At 45.0% G+C, this 22,791-nt stretch overlaps 2 protein-coding genes across 4 annotated transcripts; one reads left to right on the top strand and one right to left on the bottom strand.

Moving 5' to 3' along the window:
• Window positions 1-886: 886 nt before the first annotated feature.
• Window positions 887-22,517, bottom strand: LOC108695564. 3 transcript variants are annotated; one of them, XM_018224148.2, is made up of 5 exons: window positions 11,929-12,137; window positions 4,653-5,382; window positions 4,393-4,506; window positions 3,606-4,090; window positions 887-1,881 (listed from the first exon to the last, which is right to left on the bottom strand). In XM_018224148.2, the coding sequence occupies exons 3-5, from the start codon at window positions 4,424-4,426 to the stop codon at window positions 1,552-1,554; spliced, it is 849 nt and encodes a 282-aa protein (XP_018079637.1). In that variant the 5' UTR covers window positions 4,427-4,506; window positions 4,653-5,382; window positions 11,929-12,137; the 3' UTR covers window positions 887-1,551. The 3 variants fall into 3 exon arrangements, with proteins under 3 accessions (XP_018079637.1, XP_041424150.1, XP_041424149.1); XM_041568216.1 differs by lacking the exons at window positions 4,653-5,382; window positions 11,929-12,137 and adding an exon at window positions 22,439-22,517; XM_041568215.1 differs by lacking the exon at window positions 4,653-5,382 and having other exon boundaries at window positions 11,929-12,136.
• On the top strand, window positions 14,495-18,205 carry LOC121395199 (E3 ubiquitin-protein ligase TRIM7-like). The gene has a single exon (XM_041568208.1). The coding sequence runs from the start codon at window positions 14,526-14,528 to the stop codon at window positions 16,122-16,124; it is 1,599 nt and encodes a 532-aa protein (XP_041424142.1). The 5' UTR covers window positions 14,495-14,525; the 3' UTR covers window positions 16,125-18,205.
• Window positions 22,518-22,791: the final 274 nt, after the last annotated feature.

The following is a 22,791-nucleotide window of genomic DNA, read 5'->3' as shown; positions in this document are numbered from 1 at the left end:
CTCTATCAGTCCCTGCAGCAGGATTAACCCCCAGTCTCCCCTCTCTATCAGTCCCTGCAGCAGGATTAAGCCCCAGTTTCCCCTCTCTATCAGTCCCTGCAGCAGGATTAACCCCCAGTCTCCCCTCTCTATCAGTCCCTGCAGCAGGATTAACCCCCAGTCTCCCCTCTCTATCAGTCCCTGCAGCAGGATTAAGCCCCAGTCTCCCCTCTCTATCAGTCCCTGCAGCAGGATTAACCCCCAGTCTCCCCTCTCTATCAGTCCCTGCAGCAGGATTAACCCCCAGTCTCCCCTCTCTATCAGTCCCTGTAGCAGGATTAACCCCCAGTCTCCCCTATCAGTCCCTGTAGCAGGATTAACCCCCAGTCTCCCCTCTCTATCAGTCCCTGCAGCAGGATTAACCCCCAGTCTCCCCTCTCTATCAGTCCCTGCAGCAGGATTAACCCCCAGTCTCCCCTCTCTATCAGTCCCTGCAGAAGGATTAACCCCCAGTCTCCCCTCTCTATCAGTCCCTGCAGCAGGATTAACCCCCAGTCTCCCCTCTCTATCAGTCCCTGCAGCAGGATTAACCCCCAGTCTCCCCTCTCTATCAGTCCCTGCAGCAGGATTAAGCCCCAGTCTCCCCTCTCTATCAGTCCCTGCAGCAGGATTAAGCCCCAGTCTCCCCTCTCTATCAGTCCCTGCAGCAGGATTAAGCCCCAGTCCCCCCTCTCTATCAGTCCCTGCAGCAGGATTAAGCCCCAGTCCCACAGACAGTACAGGAGGAGGAGGAGGAGGAGGAGGGAAAATGACTTACCCAGTAGATGAGGCTGGAGATGTGAGTACAGGGGATGGGAATGTCAGGGACACAGGGAATAGCTGCAGCTCATTAAATCCCAATACAGTGTTTCTCAGAAATATACTATAATATATGATAATATTCTATAATACATTTTTGGTTATAGCAGGATCAGAGGGTACATAAGACTTCCTTTCCCTTGATGATGATGATGATGATGATGATAATATACATATTAGAAATGAATTTTTCTGTGAATATCAGATCATGTAACTCTTTTTCCCATAAAATCACCTTTTTCAGAACCTTTTTTCTCCCTGTTCCCATTGGCTGTCATTCTGTTAGGGAGGTGCCAGACCATTGTTCAGGACAGACAGCCGGTGGTTGGACAAAGGGACGTACAGTATATTGGTTTCTGTATCGTCACAGGAGAAATGTAAAGTTATTAAGTAAAAACTTGTGACTATCGATAAAAATCTCCTAAACTGATCTCTATATAAACCATTGTGTGAGTGGAACTAGCGCCTACGGGAGGAACCAAGAGCTACAAAAGAGCCAACACGGAGGCTTCGCTGCAATTGCTGAAGATAAAATAAAACGCAGCCTCTGAGTTCAGCTCAGTTCTCATCGACCCCAAGTGCAGAGTCTCCAGTTTCCATAAATACAGTCAATGAACTGGATCCTCTCTGGGCAATACACTGGTGTCGCTAAAGGGAACAGAATCTCGGCCGGAGGAGAAGTTCTGATGGTTGAACCCAAGAGTCCCAGACTATTTATTTGTAACTGTGATGTACTGGTCCCGTATATTGTCCAATGGGATCCTGTACGTTCAGCTGCTTTAACATCCCTTTATGTAACACGTCCCAAATAATCATCTCGGCAGCGAGTCTTTGGTTCTCGTCCATTTTACGAAGTTTTGACGCTACGATGACCCCAAAATTGTCGCACTCGTCGTCGTCTCTGCCCAAAATGGCCGCCGCTTGGGACAACAACTGTTTTTCCAGGTCGTCGTTGCCCAGTTTTCTCTTCATTTGTTTCTTTGGGAGACTAAATTCTTCAGCGTCGTTTTCCACCAGCGCCTCGTTCTGCCTGTGGATACTCACCTACATAGAGACACCAATTAAAAAGGATGAAATGAGGCTTTTCCAAAACATTCCTGTGTCCTGGGGGGATGGGGAACAACTGATGGAGAATAGGTAGGGGTGCACAAAATCCCACAGAAATGGTTCAGCCAAAAACTAAAGTACAAAAAGCAGTCACAACAGAGCAATAATCATAATTTGGAAACAGTTTAAAGGGATTCTGTTGGGATTTTTATGATGTAGTTTTTATTTCTAAATGTTTGTTAAATGTGTCTCAGTGGGACCTGGATTTTACTATTGAGTGTTGTTCTTAGATCTACCAGGCAGCTGTTATCTTGTGTTAGGGAGCTGCTATCTGGTTACCTTCCCATTGTTCTTTTGTTTGGCTGCTGGGGGGGGGTGATATCACTCCAACTTGCAGTACAGCAGTAAAGAGTGATTGAAGTTTATCAGAGCACAAGTCACATGACTTGGGGCAGCTGGGAAATTGACAATATGTCTAGCCCCATGTCAGATTTCAAAATTAAATATAAAAAAAAGTCTGTTTGCTCTTTTGAAAATGGATTTCAGTGCAGAATTTTGCTGGAGCAGCACTATTAACAGATATGTTTTGAAAAAAAAACAAAACATTTTTTCCCATGACAGTATCCCTTTAAAGGGATACTGTCACGTGAAAAATTTTTTTTTCAAAATGAATCAGTTAATAGTGCTGCTCCAGTAGAATTCTTCACTGAAATCCATTTCTCAAAAGAGCAAACAGATTTTTTTATATTCAATTTTGAAATCTGACATGGGGCTAGACATATTGTCAATTTCCCAGCTGCCCCAGTCATGTGACTTGTGCCTGCACTTTAGGAGAGAAATGCTTTCTGGCAGGCTGCTGTTTTTTCCTTCTCAATGTAACTGAATGTGTCTCAGTGGGACATGGGTTTTTACTATTGAGTGTTGTTCTTAGATCTACCAGGCAGCTGTTATCTTGTGTTAGGGAGCTGCTATCTGGTTACCTTCCCATTGTTCTGTTGTTTGGCTGCTGGGGGGGGGAAGGGAGGGGGTGATATCAGTCCAACTTGCAGTACAGCAGTAAAGAGTGATTGAAGTTTATCAGAGCACATGTCACATGACTTGGGGCAGCTGGGAAATTGACAAAATGTCTAGCTCCATGTCAGATTTCAAAATTGAATATAAAAAAATCTGTTTGCTCTTTTGAGAAATGGATTTCAGTGCAGAATTCTGCTGGAGCAGCACTATTAACTGATTCATTTTGAAAAATTTTTTTTTCCCATGACAGTATCCCTTTAAGTCACATGACCTTAAGAGTTTGGCTAAACAGCAAAATTGACCAAATGAATTCAATCTCTAAAAACATGAATTCATGTTATAATGTTATATGGGGAGGCTGCTGGTAGTGATAAAAAAAACTGGCATTTCCCAACCAGTACCCACCCCTTCTCAACCCAGGCCCAACCTACACCGGGCTACAGAATGGACTTTTTATAGCCATGCCTTCTGTAGTGATGGGAAAAGCTGGCTCAATGCCACACAATCCTACCAATAAACTGGAACAGGGATAAGCCAGATGGATAAAGCAGATGGAGAGCACATATAGAAGTTACTGGGTGCTGCTTCTGGCAAGTGGCGACCCATGCCCACCACAACTCTGACATGGACGCCCTTACTGCGGCCCAAACTGATGTGTATCGGAGAAACCGCACAAAAGACTTTCCGCTAAGGAATTCATTTCATACCTGAGACAAATCGGGACTTTCAATAATTTCAACAAAGCTTGCTTCGCTGGCCCTTTGCTCCTCCTCTGCCTCGTCACAAGGGATCATTTCTTCGTTTTCCACCAGGTTGGGCATGCGATTGCTGGTCGTCTCCTGCTCGATGGTAAATTTTAGCAGTTCGAAATACCAGAGACGGGGGACGTACACGTTATCCCCCGTGGCCCCGGATCGTTTGGATAATTCCACTTTCTTCAGCTCCTTTTTGAAGACGGTTCTTAGGTTGGCGATTTTGTGTTTGACGTATTCCAGGTTGGCGGTGGGACACACGGTCTTGCACAGTCTCACCAGTTTCTCGTACGCCCGGTTCTTCTTCTGCTTGTTAAAATAATCCGTCGACTTCACTTTCCACAAGCACGGGAGAGCGCGGTACATCTCTATGAACTCTTTCAGGAAGTCGGGACTCATGTAGTTTTCTGGGGGGATCGGCCTTTCCTCACAATATCCTCCTACAGGGAGAAAAAATGAAATTCCAACAGTAATGCAAAAGAGTAAGCAGTCGCCCCCAAACAGAATCACTTTGTTATATTGTGATTATTATGGGTAATTGAAGTTATAATCTTCGGAAGCAGCAGTGACCATACTCCATTGTGACCACAGAAACCAATCAGAAATGAATAGAAGACGTCCAAGTCTAATTGGTTGTGGCTACAGTCAGTAGAGACCACGGCAATGGACTGTGCAGAAGAACCAAAGCCGACATTGTGTTGATACAGAACAAGATAAATGAGAGCGAAGCCCAGGTACTTACTCCCATTTGTAAATCTGCTCGATGTCCGTTCCATCTGGTGTAGCGGCTCTACAAAGTCCAGTTCTTCCTCCTCGATTTTAACCCGTAATATCTCTGGCTCCGGCTCTGGGAAACCTGCCGATAAGGAAAAGAGCATGAGAATGACAATTGCTCCGAACACCAGGCAGAACTTACAATAACACGATGAACAATAAAAGTATGTATTTATACAGGAGGAAGCATTGTTATGTGTACACAAGGGTTCTCAAAGCAACTCCCACCTTGTCTTGTTCCCACAAACACAGGGGCACCATTGCTGGAGGAGCATGTGACGGCATTTGACCTATAGGAAGGCAGTGTTTGCCTCAATACACAGTACAGTGCTGGGCATTAGTGATGTACAGACAAGCCTGATACTCATGGGTCGGCAGTCCTCGCTGCACCATTTGCGGGTCGGGTTGTGTTCTTCTGCATGCTCTCCCCACATGTGACCTTACACTGTCCGCTTCCGGTTTTATAGACGATCCTGCTCCGCCCCTTTTGTGACATCATTGGCTGGGCAGGTCGGTGTGGATCCACACATGGAGTTTTCCTCAACCCGCACATCACTACTGGGCATCTGTATATAGTTGAGGCAGGATCTCTTAAGGCAGACATGTCCAAAGTCCGGTCCACGGGCTACCCCGACACAGGATCTGGTATTTTTTCCACTCCCGAAAATGGGAGTACAGAGCAGAGCCTTCTATCTTATTCCCATGGCGGCTGCACGCAATGACGTAATCGCACGTTAGCATCTGCGAGTGACGCCATGATGTCACTGGATAAGGCGCTAGTTCTCGCCGGGGGCTGCCCTGGAGCCGAATCTGGCCCTCGATGCAGAAAGTTTGAACAACGCGGGAGGAGAAGACAATGTGAGAGGAGAAGACAACACGGGAGGGCGTGGGACAGCAGTGTCATTAACAGCCCAACAGGTGACTGACCAATAGAATGATGTCCTCTCTCGCTTGTGCTCTTAAAGGAGAAGGAAAGGTTAAAACTAAGTAAGCCTTATCAGAAAGGTCCATCTAAATATACCAGTAAATCCCCAAAGTAATGCTGCTCTGAGTCCCCTGTCAAAAGAAACAGCACATTTCTTTCCTTCTATTGTGTACTCATGGGCTTCTGTATCAGACTTCCTGCCTTCAGCTTAAACCTCATTGCCCTGGGCTTGAGCATGCTCAGTTTGCTCCTCTCCCCCCTCCCCCTCCCTTCTCTGCTGTAATCTGAGCCCAGAGCAGGGAGAGACTCAGGCAGGAAGTGATGTCACACCACATTAATACTGCAGCTCCTATCCTAAACAAACAGAGAGTTTCTAGAGCTGTTACTCAGGTATGGTAAAACATTCTACAGAATAAATATAGCATTCTAGCTTGTACTATTGTGGCTAATCTGTTGGTAATAAAATGTCTCCGTAGCTTTCCTTCTCCTTTAAATGAGGGGGAAAAGGTCTAGATGTGGATTATAGAGGCAGGGCAAAAAGAAAATGAGTGCTTATGTGTATATATATATATATTTATTCCCTATAAATTATAGTCTCAGCCCAATATGTGGCACACGGGATGCAGATAAGTCTGTGACCAACAATGGAGAATGAGAAATTCGGGGTTATCCACAATCACAAAGACTCTCAGAGGTTTCCACAAGCAGCTCCCCATGTGCCGACCTGATGCCCCTATAAGCCCCTCCTTGACATGATATAAATCACTAAACTTACATGCAACATACTCTAGGGGTGCAGGTTAAATAAACCACTATCCCTTGAAAATCAATTCAGCACCTCAATAAACACATAATGCCCACCCCTATCTACACAAGCTGCGCCCCCTACTGGTGAAACAGAGCAGGGAACACGTTCTGTATCCCCAGTATTGATATACCAGATACATTATATTGTTACATAGCTGGAATACACAATATCATTGTATACATATACCTAGTGATGTCATCAGTTATAATCGATGCTTAGTGATATCACTAGTGTCATTTCTGTAACGGTGTTAAAAGTCACTTCAGTGTTCCCTGTATATCTCAGCCTGCAGCCTTGTGCCTTTATATGGTCACAGAACAACCCCTCAGTGACTTCTAATATCCTTATCATTTACAGTAGGGGGTACATTATCCCTTATAATACACGAGTGATACTCAGAGTTCCCTGTATAACTCAGCCTGCAGCCTTGTGTCTTTATATGGTCACAGAACAACCCCTCAGTGACTTCTAATATCCTTATCATTTACAGTAGGGGGTACATTATCCCTTATAATACATGAGTGATACTCAGAGTTCCCTGTATAACTCAGCCTGCAGCCTTGTGTCTTTATATGGTCACAGAACAACCCCTCAGTGACTTCTAATATCCTTATCATTTACAGTAGGGGGTACATTATCCCTTATAATACATGAGTGATACTCAGAGTTCCCTGTATAACTCAGTCTGCAGCCTTGTGCCTTTATATGGTCACAGAACAACCCCTCAGTGACTTCTAATATCCTTATCATTTACAGTAGGGGGTACATTATCCCTTATAATACATGAGTGATACTCAGAGTTCCCTGTATAACTCAGCCTGCAGCCTTGTGTCTTTATATGGTCACAGAACAACCCCTCAGTGACTTCTAATATCCTTATCATTTACAGTAGGGGGTACATTATCCCTTATAATACATGAGTGATACTCAGAGTTCCCTGTATAACTCAGCCTGCAGCCTTGTGCCTTTATATGGTCACAGAACAACCCCTCAGTGACTTCTAATATCCTTATCATTTACAGTAGGGGGTACATTATCCCTTATAATACATGAGTGATACTCAGAGTTCCCTGTATAACTCAGCCTGCAGCCTTGTGCCTTTAAATGGTCACAGAACAACCCCTCAGTGCCCAGAGCCTGGCCGTTGCAAAATACCAATGAAACATATTGATTAGGGCCAGACCAACAAGAACACTCACCTCTACACACGGACACTGTATGTTGAAGCAACACACATGCAGTTGGTCGGATATGATCATACAATAACACAAACACAGTGAGGGAGTGCACGTTGGGTGTGGGGGAGGCAGATGGTACAAAGTCCTTTCCTTGCGTCACTAATGTATCTCGCCAGCTGGGGGAACAGTCTAAATACAGTCCTCATGTGTTTGTAGCCATTACTTGGCCACCTGGGATAAATCCTGGGCCAGTTCATGGGTAAGTAAATCCCATCTTCTTGGCTCAGATGTAGTGCTCAGCAGATATTTGAGGGATCACTCTTTTGATCTCTATTGAAGTTGATGGAGCAATAGTTACACCATCAACCTGATTTATAATAATCCCACAAAGGATTCTCTGCAGTCTGACCATGGGAAAGAGAACAGCCCAGGAGCAGGAAGTACAGAGAATCAGAGCTCTGTACCTGGGTAAGTACTGGGGGAGATTGGATTCACTTACCCAGGGGGAGGTTCCTGTCTGACCATGGGAAAGAGAACAGCCCAGGAGCAGGAAGTACAGAGAATCAGAGCTCTGTACCTGGGTAAGTACTGGGGGAGATTGGATTCACTTACCCAGGGGGAGGTTCCTGTCTGACCATGGGAAAGAGAACAGCCCAGGAGCAGGAAGTACAGAGAATCAGAGCTCTGTACCTGGGTAAGTACTGGGGGAGATTGGATTCACTTACCCAGGGGGAGGTTCCTGTCTGACCATGGGAAAGAGAACAGCCCAGGAGCAGGAAGTACAGAGACTCAGAGCTCTGTACCTGGGTAAGTACTGGGGGAGATTGGATTCACTTACCCAGGGGGAGGTTCCTGTCTGACCATGGGAAAGAGAACAGCCCAGGAGCAGGAAGTACAGAGAATCAGAGCTCTGTACCTGGGTAAGTACTGGGGGAGATTCACTTACCCAGGGGGAGGTTCCTGTCTGACCATGGGAAAGAGAACAGCCCAGGAGCAGGAAGTACAGAGACTCAGAGCTCTGTACCTGGGTAAGTACTGGGGGAGATTGGATTCACTTACCCAGGGGAGGTTCCTGTCTGACCATGGGAAAGAGAACAGCCCAGGAGCAGGAAGTACAGAGAATCAGAGCTCTGTACCTGGGTAAGTACTGGGGGAGATTGGATTCACTTACCCAGGGGGAGGTTCCTGTCTGACCATGGGAAAGAGAACAGCCCAGGAGCAGGAAGTACAGAGAATCAGAGCTCTGTACCTGGGTAAGTACTGGGGGAGATTGGATTCACTTACCCAGGGGGAGGTTCCTGTCTGACCATGGGAAAGAGAACAGCCCAGGAGCAGGAAGTACAGAGACTCAGAGCTCTGTACCTGGGTAAGTACTGGGGGAGATTGGATTCACTTACCCAGGGGGAGGTTCCTGTCTGACCATGGGAAAGAGAACAGCCCAGGAGCAGGAAGTACAGAGAATCAGAGCTCTGTACCTGGGTAAGTACTGGGGGAGATTCACTTACCCAGGGGGAGGTTCCTGTCTGACCATGGGAAAGAGAACAGCCCAGGAGCAGGAAGTACAGAGACTCAGAGCTCTGTACCTGGGTAAGTACTGGGGGAGATTGGATTCACTTACCCAGGGGGAGGTTCCTGTCTGACCATGGGAAAGAGAACAGCCCAGGAGCAGGAAGTACAGAGACTCAGAGCTCCATAACTGGAAAGTACTGGAAAGCGAATGGATTGATACAGCCGAGTGGAGGGTCCGAATAGGACCAAAGCAAATAGGCCTGTGATTTAACCCAAGAGAACTAAACCTTGTTGAAGTCCAAAAGACAGAGCAACCAGCTGACAGACAGACAGACACAACAGGGAGATCCCTCAAGCTCAGCCTAGAGATACTAACAGAATCATACGATTCTCACCCCCATCAGTAAGTGATGCCATGATTTCCATTGGGTTCAGATGATCTTCTGAATGTTCTTGCTCTAATTTTATTTCTGAAATTTCTGCTTTCATCTTTGGAAATCCTGCAAATCAGGAACGCACAGTCCGATGTAAAACTGGGGGGTAGGAAAGGCCTCGCACATCGATGGGTTCATATTGGTGAGAGTCTGGTGTAAATTGGGGGGTAGGAAAAGCCTAATAAACTTGATGAAGGACAAAGAGTGAGTGCAGGACCAATACTGATTGTACCTCCGGGGTATGGCAAAGGGCTGGCAGTTTGGACTGACAGACATGAGGACTGATGGCTACACATGTGCAACTGTTTCTACAGGAGAGGGGTATGAGGCAGCGGTGGCACAGGTAACAAACAGAGAGTATCTATAGTGGATCATACCAAAACATAACAGGTGGGGATTTCTAGCTATGGTACAGCCTAAGCCCCTAATGCTACGGTCACTTGGACTCTCTATAAATGGCCACTGGGTCAGAAACAATGATTCCAATAGGACGGGGGGTTAGCTGTGATTATGGTCTCTATAGGGACCAACTGCTGCTCCACATTCCCTTGCTCTCACCTTCACTGCACCCCAAAAGCCAACAATCCCCACAGTATCAAATAGTCTCGTCAGTCACACCCTCCTGTACAAAGGAGCAAGCGCTGCTCTACCCCCCGGCAACATCATTTCATCTTCCAGGAGGAGGTTTCGATCTTCTGTGATAAAATCAAGTCAAGCGAATGACTTCTAGGGAGAAACTGAGGGAGCCTCCAGGGCGGCCAGTCAGCAGGTGACTTTAGGGTTCGTCACATGAATGGAGTGACAGTGGGACAAACTGGCAGTTAGTGGTTTAGCTTCCACAATAAAGGCCAAATAGCACTGATTCTCCAGTATGGGTGAACTGGGAAACAACTGGAGCCTCAGCACATCCAGATCTCCCCAAAATAACATGGAATTATTTTGTTTTCTATGGGAATTGTCCCACCAGTGGATATCAGCACCTATTGGCTGTAGCCTGTGTGGGTCCAGTTGCTCAGTAACAATGTGTATGGTCCCATCATACCCCTGGGGGACATGGTTGTGCCGTAGCAGTTTGGGACCAGGGGAGGCTCACACATTGGGGACCTGTATCATCAGGTAAGTGAACTCTCTTATTGGTGTGATATGCCACAACCCTTGGTCGGCTCCATCCGATCGCCTTGCTATGGGCACGTGGCACAGTAAATATGACTGGAACACGTTCACGAGCCTCTGGTGAAGAGCAGGTTGTTACTGACGTCTGATGTCTATGGACACAACGAGCAGCCCGAGGGAACGGCTTATAGATCAATAAAGAGACTCGTGAACTGGCCACGCTCACTAATCACAGTTATGCAGTGGGAACAGACAGTGATTGTGATCCAATCACTGCAGGAAACTGGCGGGTGCCAAATACACCCAGAAACTGTGTGAGAGCCCAAAAATGCAGCCCCAATGTAACTGCTACACCTACATCACACACAACCCAGCTGCTAACACTCTATACTAAGCCTGACAGATAAATGAACCTAAAACTGCCCCATTATCAGTGTCTCAGCCACAAACAGTCTCAGCTCACTCCCAGTAGTTAATGGAAATCAATGGCTTAACAGCACATTAGATAAAGAGCCGAGATCAGACCATTCCCTGAGCTTTAACTGACTGAGTTTTCCTCTGAGGCTCCTGACACACAAGATTAGTTGCCCCACAATAAATTCCCTCTGGTGCGACTGACTAATCCCCCTTCCCCCCAGCAATGAAGAGAGGAAACATATAAAACACTTCCGCTTTTTATTTCATCCAAAGTTTTCTACACAAACCAACATCAGGTGACTTTGGAAAGAGAACGCAACTCATATGTTTTGCCACTGCCAATTCACTTTATTACTGGTGACTAAACATTCACAGGAGATTAGACACCGACACTAGTGGCAACTGATCTCCTCATCTGTCAGGAACCCAACTGTCAGCCAGGGACCAACAGGCACAGAGGGGCGGCTCACTCACAGCCCAGCAGCAATACTGTCTAACTGCCACCAACCCTACATGGTCTCCCCTCTCTATCAGTCCCTGCAGCAGGATTAACCCCAGTCTCCCCTCTCTATCAGTCCCTGCAGCAAGATTAACCCCCAGTCTCCCCTCTCTATCAGTCCCTGCAGCAGGATTAACCCCCAGTCTCCCCTCTCTATCAGTCCCTGCAGCAGGATTAACCCCCAGTCTCCCCTCTCTATCAGTCCCTGCAGCAGGATTAACCCCCAGTCTCCCCTCTCTATCAGTCCCTGCAGCAGGATTAACCCCCAGTCTCCCCTCTCTATCAGTCCCTGCAGCAGGATTAACCCCCAGTCTCCCCTCTCTATCAGTCCCTGCAGCAGGATTAAGCCCCAGTCTCCCCTCTCTATCAGTCCCTGCAGCAGGATTAAGCCCCAGTCTCCCCTCTCTATCAGTCCCTGCAGCAGGATTAACCCCCAGTCTCTCCTCTCTATCAGTCCCTGCAGCAGGATTAACCCCCAGTCTCCCCTCTCTATCAGTCCCTGCAGCAGGATTAACCCCCAGTCTCCCCTCTCTATCAGTCCCTGCAGCAGGATTAAGACCCAGTCCCACAGACAGTAGAGGAGGAGGAGGAGGAGGAGGAGGAGGAGGGAAAATGACTTACCCAGTAGATGAGGCTGGAGATGTGAGTACAGGGGATGGGAATGTCAGGGACACAGTAGAAGGGAGTTACAGGGAGCAGCAGGGGACAATTCCCAGCCTGCTCCTCAGCGAGTCCCTAGCTGGGCTGTGTACGAAGGGCGGAACTGGCATCTCACAGCCCGCCCCCCAGTTGAGACAATTCAGTCTCCTACCAATGAGATTGCTCGGTTTGAGTGCAGCCCAGGAAGTGATGCGTCTATAAACTGTCCCTACACAAGTCAGATGTGTAAATAACAGAGATGCGCGACGCCATTTTGTTGGTGGGCGGATATGCCGTGACAGCACTATACAGCGGAGTGCCCGGATTTAGGTGTTTAGTGTAAAGAGCAGTGACTGTATATAATCTGGTTAATGGTAACTCAGCCCCTAATTATCGTATAATTCAAAAGATGGTCTTGTTTTCCTTTGTAGCACTTTTCTGTCATTAGAGTCTTGATATTGGGGGGATAATAGTGGTTCCTGGGCACATTCAGCACTTTATATCCGTGTGTAAATGTTTCCCATGATCCTGTGCTGTCCCAGTGTGTGATATGTATATATTATATGTTATATTAGCTGGGCTGGGGCGTGCTTTGTTTTCCTTAAAGGAACAGGGCAAATAATTCTTCCAGACAGTGGTACAACATGTAGTGCTGTAATGTACAGTAGTGATGTGCGGGCCGACCCAATATACTCAGGTTTGGGTTGACCTCGCATTGCTCTTCACGGGTGGTGGGCGGGTGCGGGTTGAGCTCTTCTCCTGCTTTCCCCCGTCCGCCACCTTCAAATCCCGGCATCCAACTTCCTGGTTCCGGTTTTATAGTGTTGCGTCTGCTTGCCCCGCCCCTTTTGTGACGTCATTGGCGGGGTGGGTCGGCGTATGTCTATAAAAGGAACCCCGGAAGCGGGTGCGGGCAGGCGCGGGTATTAGCAGGGCAGGTTAGGGTCGGGTGCGGGTCGGAAACCCTGACTCGCACATCACTTATGTACAGGTAGTGTTTTCCGGGTAGCGGATGTTTCTGTAGTTTGGATCTCCATACCTTAAGTCTACTAGAAAATCATATAAACATTTAATAAAGCCAATAAGCTGGTTTTGCCTCCAATAAGGATTAATTATATCTTAGTTGGGATCAAGTACAAGCTACTGTTTTATTATTACACAGAAAAAGGAAATAATTTACAAAAAAAAGTTATATACAGGTATGGGACCTGTTATCCACAATACTCGGGACCTGGGGTTTTACGGATAACAGATCTTTCTGTCATTTTGTAATTTTAAGATACTTGAATACACATTCATACTATGAGTTTGTGTCATCATGGTTTTAATTCGATTTTTGCCAGACTAACTGCCTTGAATGAGGTGTTGAGCAGGAACCTAGACTCTGGGATGGCAGTGGATGTGATTTACTTAGACTTTGCTAAAGCATTTGATACAGTGCCACACAGAAGGTTACTGGTTAAATGAAGGAATGTTGGAACATAGTATTTGTACCTGGATAGAGAACTAGCTAAAAGATAGACTACAAAGAGTGGTGGTAAATGGAACATTTTCTAATTGGACCAGTGTTGTTAGTGGAGTACCGCAGGGCTCTGTACTAGGTCCTTTGCTTTTAGAATTTAGTGACCTGAAGGTGGGCATTGAAAGTACTGTTTCTATTTTTGCTGATGATACTAAACTAAATCACAAGGGCGAATCCATGAACATGAAATCCACATATTTAAAGTGACCAAACCAAACCCGTATCCTCTGCAATACAGTCCATTTTCTATATCATGGGATAATTCTATACCAGAAGTCGCTTCAAAGTTCATTTTGTACAGCCTGGCAAGAAGAATAAAAGTTTTCTTTTTAAATGAAATCATAAAAACACTAGAATAAACAATGTTTATACTATAAAACAAGCCAAAGCCATAGTTGGAGATCAGTCAATTGGGCAGAGGAGTTGGAACCATCTGTTGGAAAAATTGTAAAGCTGTCCATAGACGCAAAGATCCGATCGTACGAATCCTCGATTCATGTGATTTTCAGATGGTATGTGGAGAGCCCCAACATCTGTCGTCCCACAGAGATCAGTCATTCAGACAGGTTAGAAAATTTCTGTCGATAATATCTCTGCGTGTATTGCCGATCTGACGATATCAGTGGGAGACTGTCACCAGCTTTTGTCGGACATAACTTTCGTACGATTACTGTCAGGGGCAGAACATCAGCTGATCTGTTCTTTTACTACTTTATTTGATCTGAATGGTTAGTGGCAGGTCGGGAGATGGGGAAGTCCGATCGTTCGAATGCATCTATGGCCAGCTTAAGAGTTCTCTGTCCTCATCAAACCATCAGATTAGTGTTTCATTTATACAATCTTTGGGAGTATATATGAGCGGGCAGGTAAACTTCGCCCAGAGTGCCTTCCATTTATCTTGATTCTTACTTGCAAAATAATAATAATAAATTCAAATAGAGAGTACAATCAGGAACTGAGAGGGTTAACTCACCGGATTTCAAAGTGCTGTGTGTCTTTGATAAAAATGGAAGTTTCAGTTTCGTTTCTTGTTCAGTTGCTGTTCCTGCTCTCAGTAATGGCGGCTGCTGATCTGAGAGACGAGCTGAGCTGCTCCATCTGCCTGAGCATTTATACTGATCCTGTATCCCTGCCGTGTGGCCATAACTTCTGCCGGGGCTGTATTGGGACAACATGGGACACCCAGGAGGGATCTGGGCCTTATTCCTGCCCTGAATGCAGACAGGAGTTTAAGGAGCGCCCTGCCCTGCCCAGGAACAGAACTCTGGGGAACATAGCAGAGAGATTCCTTTCTGCTCAGCCCGAGCCGGGGGAGACTGGGATTCCCTGCACCTACTGTGACTCCCATGTACCTGCTGTTAAATCCTGTCTGCACTGTGAGGCTTCTGTGTGTAATAAGCACCTGAGGATGCACAGCAAGTCAGCGAAACACGTCTTAATAGAACCCACAATGCACCTGGGGGACAAGAAATGCTCCGTCCATGATGAACCCCTGAAATATTACTGCTGGGAGGAGTCTGTCTGTGTCTGTGTGTCCTGCTGTCTGGCCGGAGAGCACAGGGGCCACAGGGTGGAGCTGCTGAGTGAGGCCTCTGAGAAGAAGAAAGAGAAAGTGAGGAAAGTTGTGGAGAAACTGAGGCCAGAGAGAGAGGAGACTGAGAGAGGAGCCCAGAGACTGCAGGAGCGCAGGAGAGAAGTGGCAGAAAAAGCAGCCGGTGAGACAGAGAGAGTCACTGCCCTGTTTAGAGACATCAGGGAACAGCTGGAAGCCCTAGAGAAGCGACTTCTGAGTGACATCTCCAGCCAGAAAGAGAAGCTCTCACTCACACTCACTGATCTGATGGAGCAGCTGGAAATAAAGAAGGACGAGCTGTCCAGGAAGATCCGTCACATTGAGGAGCTGTGCAACATGGCAGATCCACTCACTGTCCTACAGGAACGGGAATCACATGGAGCTGCAGATAATGAGGGGGGCAGAGAGAGACATGATATAAAGGTCCCTGCTGTAGGGGATCTGGATGTGGATCTGATCTCAGAGACATTACTCACAGGCTTAGCTGCCATTGTGACTGGGGTAAAGGGAAGGATCTATGGGCAGGAGGCTACAGACCTGTTACTGGATATAAACACGGCTCATAATCGTGTATCTGTATCAGGGGACAGGAAATCTGCTTCCTACTCACTAACACAACTACATTACCCACAATCCCCAGAGAGATTTCTGAATTATCCTCAGACTTTAAGCAGCAGGAGTTTCCCCTCAGGGCGACATTACTGGGAAGTGGAGGTCAGTGAATCAGGGGACTGGGGGGTAGGGGTGGCCTATCCCAGTATAGAGAGGAGAGGGGGTCAGTCCTGGATTGGGAATAATAACAAGTCCTGGGGTTTGTACAGATGGAATAACAGATATTCAATGATACATGACAGTAAAAGGACACAGTTACCCCATGTCCCTTCCTGCAGGAGAATCAGGATCTGGTTGGACTATGAGGCCGGACGTGTGTCCTTTTATGAGCTGAGTGAGCCAATCAGACACTTACACACCCTCACTGTCACATTCACTGAGCCCCTCCATGCTGCATTCTCTGTATGGAGGAACGGTACCTGGGTGAGAATCACTAGCTCGGGCCCTGCCTATTGTACAGGTAGCAGGTAAATTATGCTAAGCTCATTTGCAGAACACGGTGGCACAGTGGGTCATAGTGGAGTGGGTATGTTATATCCATGTGCATTAGGTTTTTCCCCACCCTCCAGAACACACAGGCAGGTTAACTGGCTCCTCATGAAATTGGCCCTTACATGATGGGGACCATGTATTATATGTTCTGCTGGGCCAGTGAGCACAATTTCCCCCTCAGTTGCCCCAGGTGCACAAATATACATGTGAATGCATGGACATTTTCATTTATAAGGCACTGCCGTATAGACAGTAGCTCATTTGGATTAGGGCAGTAGTAAAACTTGTTTTTAGAGCCCAGGTAAGGGGATGAAGACTGGCAAGCATTATACAGCACTTGGGTTGGGTTGATGATAAAAACCCGTGCGTTGACCCCTTAGGTGTCATGAGCAACAAGTGATATCAGACAATGCCCACCTTGTAGTATTGTTGAAGTAGAAGTAGGGTAGATGTGCAATAGATTCTACTGAAACGCCGAGACTGTGAGCTTAATCACTAACATCTTTGCAGAAGCTAGAGAAAACAAGGCAAGAGGGGAATTATTACACATTTACCTCCAAATACAGCATTTCCAATAAAAATACAGAGGGGAAATGAGGGAAAGATAAGGAATCTAGTTTTATGCATTCAAGGATCTACATATCTTGCATTTCCATCCACCGAACGGGGCTCGAGAAACCTGATCTCAATAATAATAATATAATAATAATATTCATCTTTAAGGGGTAACGGAGTTTCTGAGAAGTGAGAAACCAAAATTTCAATCTCTTTGGGGAACTCACCAGTTAAAGAGTAGTGACAGGTGGACCTCCTCTCTAATGTGTCAACACAAATATTCCAAGGAGAAGGTTCACATTTTGCGTAGCTCTTTGTTGAAAACAATGGAAGTTTCTTCATTCTAATTGGGCTTTCACCATATAAGTTCTCTGATGTATGTGAAAGGTGTTCTCCTCTGGTTGCCTTCTGGTCTGCATTTTCATAAACTATTTTTTAGAGTCATTTTTCCACAAGGTGTGAACTCTTTGATGTTGGAGAAACATAAGCATTGCTTCCCACCTTCTATGTGTGCATTGGCTTCTCTGTAGGTTTCTCTGTAATTTCATGATGCATGGCGAGGTTGTTATTTTTTTGAGAAATTCTCTATATGTTTTTTACAAGTGAAAATATTTTCCCTGTCAATTTTCCAAATTGTTTTTCCACATTCTGGACAAGCAAACATTTGTTGATCAGAGGATAGAAGAAAAATTTTACTGAACTGCACCACATACTGGATTCCTCTCTTCTGATGGTCATCTGGTTCCTTGGGTGCAACAGCTCAGAAGAACCATTGCCTTTATGTACCAGATGGTTTGAGATTTTTCATTCTTTGGGGGATTCAGAGAATAAACACTAGCGTTTGAACCCAACTGAGAAGTGTGCTATACTACTGATCTATATAGGCAGTGTATAGCCAGTTGATGATGCTTTAGCCACTAGAAGATACTCCTGTTCCATCAAACTGATATGCACAGATTCTCAGGCCCCTAGAAATAAATACAGATGTTCCGTATGTGGGTATGTACTGGGAAGGGACTGGATTCATTTACTCAATTCAGGTTCCAAGTGGGCTAATACAAACGGGTTCAGGTTTTATTCCATGTGAAGTAGAAAGATATAGAAATAGTTTCGGCAGAGCCAATCTGTGGGGCATTGTCTTGCGTCTCCTCCAGGCAGCTGCACTCACAAGACTACGGTAACGATGTACCTCACCACTACAAATACTCAACTATGGGCTACAAATACTCAACTATGGGCTACAAATACTCAACTATGGGCTACAAATACTCAACTATGGGCTACAAATACTCAACTATGGGCTACAAATACTCAACTATGGGCTACAAATACTCAACTATGGGCTACAAATACTCAACTATGGGCTACAAATACTCAACTATGGCTCCCAGATGTTGCTCTGACCTATGACACTTCATGGAGATCACAAAATACAACACCATTTGGCTTTATTCAAGCACACATTATGTATGTATAGAGAAATATCACAAGTCCATTTAGTACATGCATTTATAGTGAAGTTCACATGGAGTAAAACCTCAACCACAGCTCCCAGATGTTGCACTGACCCAGATACTTCACGGAGATCTCAAAGTTTGACTTTATTCAAGCACACATGTGCTTATTTCTTAAAGGCCATAATATGTATTTTTTAAAACTCTAATAAACTGGATTTAATCACAATTTGAATGGTATGTTATTTATAAAAAAAAAATTACAGTCTAAAATTTGATCAAATAGCCCCGACCAGAAAACTCAAATCAAATTCAAATCGAGTTTTCCTCCCTTGACTATTGTGCGTTAAAATATGATGCGTGTCAAATTTTTTTTGACGTACAACATTTTTTCCCTCCCATTTTCTAAGCGAAACTTGGCAAAAATATGGTTCATCGTTACTATTAACATCTTCAGATATTTCAAGGGACCTCTGCCATTGACTTCTATATGAACTTGGCAGGTTTTAGGTGGAGAATTGTCCAATTAGAAATGTTTTCCAGATAAATCTCACATTCAAATTCGAGTTGGTGCTCTGAAATTTGTGAGTTTTGACCAAAAACAATTTCAAATTCGAATTTACCATTCTAAACTAAATAAATCTGCCCCTTTATATATGTATAGAGAAATATCACAAGTCCATTTAGTAAGTGCATTTATAGTGAGGTTCACATGGAATAAATCCTCAATTATAGCTCCCCGATGTTGCACTGACCCAGAGACTTCAAGGAGATCACAAAATACATCAATGTTTGGCTTTATTCAAGTACACATTGTAATATTAAGAAGTAGTAATTGTGCAATACAAGCTGACGTGTTTCATGCCTTGGTAACCAGGCACTACCTCAGCGCTAACTTCCTCTCCATTTCCACAATCTAAATGTGATCTTTGGATTCTCTGTATCAAAAACTATGAAATAATTACGCATTAAAGTGATAAAGTACCATTTTTTAATATTTAAAATATTCAGATTTTCTGTTGAGTAGTATCATTTGTGCACACAGAGCTGAAATCTATATTTGCAGATAAGAATATATCAGCAGAAATTAAATTTTACAATTAGTAAAAAGAAAAAATATACTATAAAAAGGAAGAAGCAAATACATTGTAAGAAATGATAATGGGGTGGGTCAGTGGGATAGAGATAAATGTAGAGCTGAATAAGAAGTGATCTCTTACTATTTTATCAAGTCCAGTATACATTGTGCATGGAATGGTGCACAGTATTGCATATTCCCCCTACTAGAGGTACCTCAGGGGTGTTTCTTGTGCTACTCTGGTCCCACCCACCAGGACCTCCTCCTCCTCCAAGGAGTCTGTCCTTGATGAGATTCTTTTCAATTAAGTACCATAAGTTCTGTGGGATACTACTGCCCATACCCCCTAACTGAAAGCAGGAGATTTGAAAAATACTAAGCTATTGTTTTCCACTTTAGGTTCACATTGGGTTCAGATGCATTCTCTACAAGAAAGAATGACCTATTAAATACAAATGGAAGCAGAAAGATCACTGTTGTTTCCTGTACATAAGTCAATTGAGAATTTTTGAGGGCACAATATAAAAGCTATAGAAGGCAAGGAGAATTAGTGAGAACCGGCACATGCTCACAAGTTCCTGAACCCATCGCTTCCCTCATTGAATCTTATTTTGCAGTGACGTAAATGGCATCACCAAAAAAGCTATAGGGGTCGGCGACCCCCACTGTAATCAGGTTCCCCTTCCCAACAGCACCAGTAACGTGGCAAACTCAGAGGTGTGTATTGGGCATATATTTAAAATGGTGAATTTTCTCATAACTTGTGTAAAGGTGAATATTCCCTTTAATATATGTTGATGAGAATGTTCTTTTTTTCAAAGTTTAGGTGACCCTAAAATGATTTTGAGGTAATATCAAGTTAAGCTGGCCATAGACACAAATCTGTTTATGAGCAGAGAGAAGGGCCGTTGTGCTGAATGGTTCCCCACACTTAGAGCCGTTATATTGTTTCCCTCTTTCACCGACCATTCTTATTTCTTGTTCATGAAGACTCCTTGGCTGAAACCAGAGAATCAAAGCAGCCAATGGTGTGAAGAACCTGACTTGCTGCTTCTCTTAAAGGAGAAGGAAAGCCCCAGGGCGCAAAACCCCTCCCCCCCCTCCCGTGTATTGCCCCCCCTCCCTCCTCCCCCCTGGCCTACCCCTCCCGCTGGGCAAATGCCCCTAACTTGTTACTCACCCCTCTGCGCAGGTCCTGTCCACGGAGTTCACAGTCGCCATCTTCTCCCACGCGCGTCTTCTTCCTGCTCTGACCAGCGTCTTCTGGCGCATGCGCAGTAGGAACAGGTACCGGTACAGCTCTACTGCGCATGCGCCGAATGTCACGAAGTGAAATCGGAAAACTTTGTGACATTCGGCGCATGCGCAATAGAGCTGTACCGGTACCTGTTCCTACTGCGCATGCGCCAGAAGACGCCGGTCAGAGCAGGAAGAAGACGCGCGTGGGAGAAGATGGCGACTGCGAACTCCGTGGACAGGACCTGCGCAGAGGGGTGAGTAAAAAGTTAGGGGCATTTGCCCAGGGGGACAGGTAGGCCAGGGGGGAGGAGGGAGGGGGGGCAATACACGGGAGGGGGGGAGGGGTTTTGCGCCCTGGGGCTTTCCTTCTCCTTTAAGTGTAGGACTGGCCAGATATGGGATGAGTGTGACGTAGTTGTTCAGCTTAAATATATTGTAATATATGGACAAACAATCCCTGTGTTGTTTAAACGGTAAGGAATATATATATATATATATATATATATATATATATATATATATATATATATATATACAGTAGCTTCAGACACAAAGGGGGGAATTCACAAAAGTGTCGGTAAAAAAAGTAACCCAGAAGTGGCGGTCGACAAATTTGTAAAATGTCGTACGTACGGCAAATTCACAAAGGCAGATGTTACCATCTCTGAATGTCTCGTAAGTCCGACAATTTTCTAAAATGTCGTATATCTTTTCATCGTACAAACGACATTTACCAAGACTTTTTAAACGACAATTTGTCTGACATTTTCATTTTGGAGAGCCTAAAGTGTCTCAAAAATTGTCGGTAAAAAAAATGAGTTTACAAGTAATTCATAAAAATGACGGGAAAAGTGGCGCCGAAAAAACCACGCCCACTTTTAACGACACTAATTCAAAAGTGTCGCACATGTCGGAAAACCGGAGGAGAAATGCTCTGTGAATTTGTCGGCTGTTGCTACGACACTTTCTACGACATTTTAAAGACATTTTTTCGTTCCCGACACTTTTGTGAATTCCCCCCTATATAATGTCTCAATGTCCTTAATATATTGATATTGGGTTGAGTGCAGGGACCTCTTGTATTTGTCTTCGTTATTAGGATTCTGTTCACTATCTGGTATTGGCAGAATTGTTTTTCCATGATATCTTGATCTTATATCTTTTTGCTGATACAAATGAAAACAGGACTTCAGCCTATGGAAGGATTGCTGCGCCCCCAGCCCAGCATCACTGCAACAACACAGAATATCCATTAGCAGTGTCAGAGGGTTTACAAAGGTTCGGGGGCTGGAGGCGCCTTTGGGGGGCTTTTAGTGGAAAGTATTCAGAGTGCAGCAGCTCCTACATATGGACACATTCCTATGATTTCTGTGGGAACGTGTTGCTACAGCTTTAAAGTTGAACCACCGCTGTGGTTCACCTTCAAACTAACTTTTAGTATGTTCTACAATGGCTAATTCTAAGCAGCTTTCCAATTGGTCTTCATTATTTATTTTGTATAGTTTTAGAATGATTTGCCTTTTTCATCTGCCTCTTTCCAGCTTTCAAATGGGGGTCACTGACCCCATCTAAAACAAATGCTCTGTAAGGCTACAAATGTATTGTTATTGCTACTTTGTATTACTTATCTTTCTATCCTATTCATATTCCAGTCTCTTATTCAAATCACTAAATGGTTGCTAGGGGAATTAGGTTCCTAGCAACCAGACTGCTGAAATTACAAACTGGAGAGCTGCTGAGTAAAGAACTAAATAACTCAAAAACCAAAAATAATAAAAAATGAAAACTAATTGCAAATTGTCTCAGAATATCCCTCTCTACACATACTAACAGTTACCTCAAAGGTGAACAACCCCTTTAATGATCATTCCAGCAGGAGATGGGGAGATTGTGGCCCCGCGTGCGCACGAGATCACTAGCAGGTTACACAGAGACGGAGGAGTAGAACATAGAGTATAGTTACTTACCCCTGCCCTGGAGACTCCTGAGCGAGTGTGTGGCACATGTGGAGGCTCAGCCTGGAGAAGAGACCCGGTGGCACTAAAGTCTTTGAGTAGAGTTGCATACCTCCCAACTGTCCCTTTTTCGGAGGGACAGTCCCTCTTTTGACAGCTCAACCCGCAGTCCCTCATTTGTACTGGAAAGTCCCTCTTTTCTCTGCACTGAACAGCCAGAAAAAGAAACAACGTTTCTCACTTAATTGGCTTTTAGCAGAAAGCCCAGAACAGCTAACAGGTGCAAATAAGATACTTTGTAACTATTTTGAGACACAAAAACACAGTTTAGATAAGGAGAAATATTTTCAAACTTTCATAACCTG

Source organism: Xenopus laevis, chromosome 6S, assembly GCF_017654675.1.
Source record: "Xenopus laevis strain J_2021 chromosome 6S, Xenopus_laevis_v10.1, whole genome shotgun sequence".
Lineage (NCBI taxonomy): Eukaryota > Metazoa > Chordata > Amphibia > Anura > Pipidae > Xenopus > Xenopus laevis.
The sequence above is the reverse complement of the archived record's forward strand: the minus strand, read 5'-3'. Positions and strand labels throughout refer to the sequence as shown.